The sequence below is a fragment of the Brassica oleracea genome, chromosome C7, assembly GCF_000695525.1.
Source record: "Brassica oleracea var. oleracea cultivar TO1000 chromosome C7, BOL, whole genome shotgun sequence".
NCBI lineage: Eukaryota > Viridiplantae > Streptophyta > Magnoliopsida > Brassicales > Brassicaceae > Brassica > Brassica oleracea.
Genome location: NC_027754.1, coordinates 47,644,928 through 47,653,779, shown reverse-complemented (window position 1 = coordinate 47,653,779; position 8,852 = coordinate 47,644,928). Strand labels below are relative to the sequence as shown.

General features: G+C 33.2%; 3 protein-coding genes across 3 annotated transcripts; 1 reads left to right on the top strand and 2 right to left on the bottom strand.

Annotated features, from left to right (window-relative positions):
* Positions 1-1,141: 1,141 nt before the first annotated feature.
* On the bottom strand, positions 1,142-2,385 carry LOC106303477 (VQ motif-containing protein 29). Its single transcript, XM_013739734.1, has 2 exons — positions 2,365-2,385; positions 1,142-1,549 (listed from the first exon to the last, which is right to left on the bottom strand). Exons 1-2 carry the CDS (start codon positions 2,383-2,385, stop codon positions 1,199-1,201), a joined length of 372 nt encoding a protein of 123 aa, XP_013595188.1. The 3' UTR covers positions 1,142-1,198.
* A 930-nt stretch (positions 2,386-3,315) lies between these two features.
* On the top strand, positions 3,316-3,900 carry LOC106305473. Its single transcript, XM_013741837.1, is given in 2 exon segments — positions 3,316-3,614; positions 3,617-3,900. Coding segments are annotated over 2 exon segments (453 nt in total). The 5' UTR covers positions 3,316-3,382; the 3' UTR covers positions 3,838-3,900.
* Positions 3,901-6,456: 2,556 nt separating this feature from the next.
* On the bottom strand, positions 6,457-8,157 carry LOC106304463 (glycosyltransferase 6). The gene has a single exon (XM_013740870.1). The coding sequence runs from the start codon at positions 7,931-7,933 to the stop codon at positions 6,617-6,619; it is 1,317 nt and encodes a 438-aa protein (XP_013596324.1). The 5' UTR covers positions 7,934-8,157; the 3' UTR covers positions 6,457-6,616.
* Between the last annotated feature and the right edge of the window lie 695 nt (positions 8,158-8,852).

The window sequence follows — 8,852 nt, the reverse complement described above, 5'->3', positions numbered from 1 at the left end:
CTTTAGAAGAAAAATAGATGTAAATGTTGTTGAAATTTTTTTAAATACACAGCTAAATTGTTTTGGTCTGATGGTTAATTATAGAAAGTTATTAGCGTACTCTAGATTTAATCAAATTCAACAAACTAAAAACTTAAAAATATGTTAAAAAATATATATTTTCTTCTTTTTCTCTTCCCAGGACGAGTGAATTGAGATATATGTGTTTATTTACTATTTTTGTGTTTATTTACTATTTTTGTGTGTGTGGAAAAGATAAGAACACTGACAAAATAAAAGATAAGAACAAAACCGTCTAAAATAAAGACTACATTAAGAATATAGTTAACCAAGAATGACTCTATATAAAGATTGTTCGGTGATTATTGGTGTCAATATCCAAAAATTAATCACAAAATGGATAATCTCTCTACTTTGCTCATGGTAGCTCTCGTCCTTTGTTGCACCACCACGCTAACGTGCACCGCCCGCCCTGAACCGGCCGATTTCCCCTCCTTTACAATCTCTTCGGCCGACATACTTAGTCTGGTTAGTCATATATACTACATACCCGGTTATTATGTAGATTTTATACGTAATTGGTATAATTTCATTTCTTGATTCATATATGTTTAATTACATTTTAGGAAATGATGGATTCAAAATTATATGAAGCGGCGGGAGAGAGTTGCGAGAAAGACGACGACGAAGATTGCTTGACGAGAAGAACATTGACGGCTCATCTTGATTATATCTATAGACATGAATAACCCTTAGGTTAATTATTTGTCGTTAACTTCAAATTACTTCCACAAGTTATATATGTGTATATAGAATCACTGATTAATTCTTTTAATGGAAGTGTCAAAATACCAGATGTATATATATATAACTATATATAGTATAGAATCGAGTTTAAAATATGTTTTAAATTAGAAATGTCAAATTATTATTAATTTGGTTACAAAAAAAAGTTTAACCAATCAAAGCTATAGACTAACCGATTTAATATGACCATGATTGAAAAAAAATCCGTAAAGTTCTGCAGAATATGTTCATTCTACTATTCCACAAGTTACCATTAAAAAGTTAATAAACATTATTTTCTTATATTTCTTTCTGGTTTTGTTAAATATCTAATACATAATAGGTATGTCGAGAATTACAATCAAAGGAAGTACCTGCAAGAGTAAATAAAATGTTATGTCCTATATAAAAGCTACCATCTGGAGAGATTTGCAGGAGTTTGAAGTGATAAATCTCCCCATGATGAGGATGATAAATCAAATGCTAATGATGAAGAACTCTCATTTGCCAAATCATCCAAACTCTTGAAGGGTTTAACCACATCATCGTGCTCAGGTGCACCAGTTAGCCTCTGAACCAACTCTTTGAAGTTTACTGGCTCGACTCGGTAAACCTGGGGATGCATGGACTTCAAAGGCGATGATACAGGCCTCTTCATTGCCTTTGAAGGTTGCTTCCTGGTCGAATGGAGTGACATTAGGTAATTTCTTGTTGTCAGCGTATTAGTTTCTTGGGCACTAAGGTAACTCTGAGACATGAACGCCTGAGATTACAGATTTTTGAAAGTTTTTAGGATAAGCAAATATTTCTGGAGGTGAAGTTTGAATGTGTAGGATCTCACATATATATTATGAATTTATGTGTGCAACATTTTCAAGGCCGGTCAAGCCTTTGGTTTTTGACTCTTCTAATGGTTTGACTTTTGAGAACATGTTTTTTTTTTGTGAGTTTCCTTTATTTACAAATTATGCTCATGAGTGAATATGATGGAAATTTTCAACGAGTGTGTTCTCAATATTTTACTGATTTGAGTTTTATAATGTGTTTGACTGGGAATATTATGGAACACCTTGAACAATTAATTTGGTCCAACAGAATAAAGAACGCCGTCCACGTGAGATTTTGTTATTGTAATGATGAGAAGATTATTACGTATCAAAAAAAAAAAAAACGTATATCAATAGCCTTCGGATTTGAATTTGGAAAGAAGTGTACTTATTATATAGATAAAAATCCTTTTTTTGTTTGGTAAAAAATTACGATGGACTAAACTTATTTGTCTGGCATAAGTATCAATATAATGATTATCAAAGATTTTCTTCTATTTTCTCAATCTTAAAGCACAGGGAAAAACATTAGGCATATAAATCATTAATCTATATAGAATGCAGGATTCACTAATCATTAAAAATACTTTTTTGCTATGGGGCGGATAGAAAATCTAGAAATAATTTGATTTCTTGAACAAAGGTTAAACGTTACACAGCAAGGGTTAAACTTGCATGTGGATGTTTATGAATGGATTACGACTACTTTGAAAGACAAGTTACCATACGAATTTGCTACCGCATAACTCACTTTAAACACCACTTGTTTCATCTTACTCTTGATCTCGACCAAATATAGGATGGTTCAAATGCAACTATGCTATCTCTGATTCAGCATCACGAGGAGTTGTCGCAGATGAATGTTAAGGGATCATCAAAGAGCTTCAAATTATTAGGGTTCAGGTACTTCAGGACTATATCAAGCGTTGAAGTAGAAGGTATAATAGTTGTATGGCTTTACGAAACATCAAGAGGGTTGCAATTAAGTTTGTTTGAAAGGAGATATGAAGATGTCTCAATACTAAACATGATTAAAAACAAGCTTGGATTGCTAAACTATTATCGATCTAGCTTTCATCATGTCAAAAGGAATTTCAACGTGACAAGCTCATGTACTAGTTAGAAAGGGACCACCCAATAACTTTGTTTGGTCAATGCAGACTTTGCATTCAGACTACATTACTTCAAGCTTAATATAATCCTGATCTCGTTGGAAACGATGAAATTGTTATATATGATAAATTTGCTTTGTTCAAATACGTTAATTTGTCTCTAAGTATTAGTTAGCTGTGATATTCAATTATTTTCATGGGATAAGTCCACATCTTCTATTTTCATATTTTGAAGTCAACTGTTGAGTTTACATATTTTTTTTCTCTTGCACATAATATAAAAATACTAGAATGGGTCTAATAATTTGGGGGTTACAATTAAACAGGCGCCCCAATTGAGAGTAAGATAACATTTATTTTGCTGTCATAATCAAATTTTAGCTTTTTTAGCATGGATTCCATCAAACTCTCAACATCTCATGTTATATATATAAATTTAATTAATGAAAAACTCGTGTTATACTTATTAAATAGTATGATGCATCTCCGTACGCAAGTGCCATCAACCATATTTTAAGTTTGATATAAATTTTTAAATTTTCCAAAAAAAAAAATCTTTGTAAATACTAAGCTAGCTTCTCTTGATCTATGTTTAAATACAGCTTTCTTTTTGTGGTTTCGGAAAGGAGGAACTTTGGAATCTCTTGTAAGAAAAATATGAGCACGAAAAAAGAGAGCAGACTACGCAAGTACATGAAGGTTCCCATAAAGATGGTGGTGAAAGCTAGAGACTTGTACATACAAAGCATGAACCAATTATCTTCCCATGACCTTGGCGGCGCCATGTCTTTGGGAATACCAGTCTGCTCCGTAAGCTCTCTATCACGAAGTCTCAGCGCAAGCCACTCCCAAAATTCCGCGAGGTCCATAGAGGATCGTGTAGCTGAACTTGTAGATCCGCATCAGCTAGGAGTACGACCGCTGATACGCGCCATGGACCGTCCACGAAATTGAAATTGAGGAAGGCTAAGAGTGTGAGAAGTTGTGATGATTATCATAGGTTTGAGAGAATTGATGAGACAAGTCCTTTGATTAATTTCGGGCGTAATCACAAGATGACTCAAAGGAGTAAGAGTTACAGTGTTGCCAAGTATACTTATGCTCTCCAGTAACTATTGTATGTAATATTCCGTATCTTGTTTGATCCAATGATTGAGTGGTTTACGTAATTAAGAGTGAAACCAATGCGTGTATTGCTTTGCCATATTGTTGTAAAAGTGAAAATAAAAACGTTAACGTAGTGTCGTTTGTATAATATTTTCAATATTCCATTTTCTTCCATATATAATGAAGTTAGTCTTCTCTTCTATATCCCCTATATATTAATCATCGAGCATTATAACATATTTTTTGTAGGCACATGCCGTCACGAAAATGATTCTTAAAATTGTTAGAAAAACAAGTTGATCCATATAAACATATACTATGATTTTTATTAAACTAACTATCAAATTAATTAGTAGTGTACAAAATAATATTTTTTCTTTTCTTAAATAAAAGCTACAGAATTGCATAATATGGTTAACACCGGTGATCCTTAAATCCGAACATGGTATCAGAGCTCAGATCCTAAAATATCCTAAACCCCTAATTAATAAAAACCCTATCCGACCGGGTATAAAAGTTCGTACTTAACCCTTCCCGACCGGGTATAAATGTAGTAATTAACTCGCTCGACCGAGATTTCGAGATGTCTGGCCGATAAGAGTCATCGTCACGAGGAGGAGTATTAGAGATATTATATCTCACATCGGGAATTCTAAGGGACCTTAAGTAATATATAAAGAGTTAGTTGTCAATCCACTAATTACCAATTGGTTTTAAGTTGGAAACCCGATATACAAGTTATGTTTATCTCTAAGTAGTATCCTTATCTCTATAATATATATGACAATTAATGATTATGAATAATACATATTTGATAACAATTTTTCTAACCTCTCTTTTTTAAAAAAAAATTATACTATTAAAAGAAATTAAACAATTACATTAAGTATATAATAAAAAAAATTAGATTTTTTTTCTTATATGTTTTATTTTGAATTTTTAAAAACGACTATAAATTACTAAAAATGGTAAAAGTCTCACATTGAAAATTTTGTGATCAAAGGTTCAACTTTTTTTTTGTTTAAGCAAGATACAAATGATGATCATACATCATAGGGGTGGGCGTTCGGATACACGTTCGGGTTCGTATCGGGAATTTCAGTATAAAGATATAAAACCTGTTCGGATATTTCTACACTTCGAGTCGGGTTCATGTATTTTATGTTCGGGTTCTGATATTTTGGGCCGCGTTTGTATATTTAAGTTTTGAAGAAAAAATAAATAAAATGATTCATTGTTTAAGTTTTTGTATTTAAAATATATTTTAACTGGTTTTCTATTTTTTAAAAAAATTAAACTATTAATAGGTTTGGAGATAAAACTTTAAAAATAGAAAGACACTAATTTAGTTGTTGTTTTAAAAATTTAAATGCAACTTTTGTTAATGCAAGAAACAAGAGCTTGATATATATTTTAAGTGAGTAGCAAATAATTTTGTCCATAATTATATGTATATTATCTAATTTTGAGCAATAAACATCATTAATATAAATATTTTGAATAAAATGAGAGAAGTAAACTAGAAATATATGGTTAAGTATACTTATGTTTGGTTATCTTCGGATATCCATTCAGGTTCAGATATTACCTGTATGGATTCAAATATTACTTGAAATGGTGAAATAAGTAATTTGCTTTGTTGTTCAAGAAGTAGATGATTTTTAGATCAAGCTGGTGAATATATACTAGACAGACATTTATATTTCGAGTCACTTATATATTCTATAACAACTTGATATATTAGATTTGAACACTGATCTGTTAATATAGTTTGCCGGTGATTTTTTTTCAAAATTTTGATTCTTAGATATGTATCTGAAGTGAAACTAATTTTTACAAATGTCTTTTTTTTTTTAAATTGATATTTATTTAATTCACTGAATTCATAGAAAAAGTTTTTAAAAAAAAGAAACTTAACTCATATCAATAAAACAAAGACGAGAATGAAATCACAATTTTATAGAGATAGAAAATGAATCTACTTATGGAGAGTCAATAGTAAAGAAATCGAGAGCAGAAAACATAATTTCCTTTCGTCATTATACAATCAATGTTGCCTATTTAGTTTTCGTGATTTGTGTCAGCCGCAAAACTTAATTTTCTTTTGTGCATATGAAATCTTAATAATAATTAAAATGAGACGTAATACGTTAACTCTTCAACAACGATGATATATTTAAGAGACCAACATTTGTATTCATCATTTTATAATCGATAAAGATTGTAGTGTTGCAAAATGTTAAAACCTTTTAATAAACAAACATTACTATAAAAATTCCCCGAGTATCATCTAGTCATTATTATAATTAGTAGATGTGTACGCAAATACCTAAGGTCCTATATACATGTGATTGTGATTTGATAACTAACCAACTAGGCAGCTAGATATGTACATCACCAACCCAAATTATTATGAATGGACTGTCGATGTGGTGGGAGCTCATAATGGTGTGGATCGGATGATTTGAGAAATAGAATATAACAAACTTTGCGATAGACTAGTCACATTTATCCGATAACCGTTGCTCATGCATGTTGAAGCATATGATATGATATTGAATAGCTTTGATTTATATGCATCATATATAATGTGTTTCAACTAAATTCAAAACGTTGTTTGTGTCATGCATGGGACATGGATAATACTCTAGTCCAATTCCTTTTTAGTTTTAGTTTTTTTAATTTGAATTATCTTTCAAATTACTCCTAATCAAGATTAATGCAACGAACTAGTAAATATTCCAGACCATTATAATCACTAAAAGTTAAACCACACAACAAAAATCACCATGTCTCATCAGGATAATCGAACGGCAGAGGTTGAAGAGGAGAAGTCTTACTCAGATCAGTATGCACGTACCCGTACGCGCGCATCACCTGATTATCAGCGAAATTAAGAGCTCTGATCATCTCATTCCAACACGTGTCACCATCGTAACTCGGATTGTGGTCCCCACTACAAGGCTGACATCCCGTGAAATGCGTCACGAACGCTCTCCGGCGACTCCCTCTCCCTCCAAACTCGCCTTTCAAAAACCTCTCCTCTCTAAACGCACCGTATCGCTCGCTCACCTTCTCCGCGTGCCGTCTCCGCAACGTGGCGTCTTCTCGCTCCATCTCGAGGTACCGCTCCGTCACGTTAGCGAAGAAACCCCCAACGACACCGATCCAGTACCCTTGGAAATAATACTCTGCTTCGAGGTATATCTTAGGGTAATACACCTCTTTATGCTTATACAGCAAATAAATCAGAGCCGTCTGATCATCCGACTCGGGAAAGAGCTTATCTTTGAATATAGACCGTTGGATCGGACCCCACTTGGCGTAGTCTGGACTCACGGGACCCATACTCTTCCACGTGTCAATTAACTCCATCGACCATTGGCAGTTCCTAATGAGGAAAACGCCGGCGTTAACGGCCGTCCAGCTCTGTTGATCGTAGATAATACTCGGCCAACCGTGAACCACGAGATTGTGATAACGGTAACGGTGCAACGGCAGCGTGAACTCCATATCGGTGAAAATGGCGTCGGAGTCCACCCACCAAATCCACTCCGCCTCGGGGTGAGCGAGCATCGCCGCCTTAACCGCCGGGAGCTTCGTCCAATACGAATTCATCTTCGGGTGAAGCAGAGAGTTGCTGTAGAAGATGTCGTGGCCGTGGATTCGGCAGTAATCGACTTTGTTCTTGAAGCACCGGAGCAACAGGTGGTCTCCGATCGGGTTTTTACACGGCGCCGGTTGCGAACCGGTCACCATCACGATCCGGTTTTCTGAACCGGGTTTGAACGAGGGGTGCGATTCGAGCCATTGTTTCCGTTTCTCGTCCCATCCCGTGATTGGTCTCTCGATCGAGTAGCTCAGATCCGGGTCGTCGTAAAAAGAACCGGGATCTTCCGGGTCGAATTGCATGTCGAAACCGGAGCATTTAGCCGGTTCGGTGCCTCGTCGAAAACCGATTAGGGTGAAATTGGAGGAAGGTGAAAAAATTGAGAAGTAGGACCAAACGAGAATCAGAGACATGAAAGCTCCGGCAAAGAAGATAACTCCATCTGAGAAACAGACAGCGGTTCTGGTCTTTGCACCGCCGTGCTTTCCCATAGATGATGGTGATGGTAAATGAGAAAATCTCAAAACTGTAAAAATATAAGAACTACAACGTAGCCGATTTGGGTGGTAAAAGGAAAACTCTATAAAACAGCTTAGATGTATTGCAAGTTATACTGATTTTGGGGTTATTAGCTTAGATGTGAGGTGAATTAGTCAACTAAAATGTATGGTAAGAAAAATAGAAATTAAGATTATTGACACAAAATCATTTCTGATTTAGAATGAAATCCTGAAAGTCAAAAGAAATATAAATCTAGCTTAGTTATAAATTTGTTTCCCTATAATGCAGTTTCCACTAATAAAAAGATAATCTATATATGAGGACAAAAGTAAAAGGAGAAGATAATCTACAAAAGAAAAAGAGATACGTATTTGTCTAACTATTTGTTTTCATCTTAAATTACATCACCGTCAAAATAAGAATAGGATCATCCAAGGTCATTATTAAGAAAATTAAATTGTAATTGTAATTAATCCCCCTGTATATTAATTGAAAAAACACTTAATTAATTTATGCTGATGTGTCGTTCATAGAAAAAAATTTCAATTAATTTTTATAATTTGATTAGCTGATGATTTTTAATTTTTAATTTATTTAATTAAAGTTTTTAAAAGAAAACTGACCCTAGAATTATCTAATCTAATATATGTTTCCAAACATACAATTAAACATTTTAAATATAGATGAATTAATATAATTTATTTATAGACATAATTAAATATCATAAATTACATTATATGAATTGATAATATACATTTAAATACATATGATACTATAGAAATAATTATAAAAACGGTTTTTAATATATTAATATTAGTAGTGAATACAATAAATCATATATTCCAGAAAAATAATTAATGTAAACCTAATAATATTAATTAAACTCACCCATTCACTATATATATATAT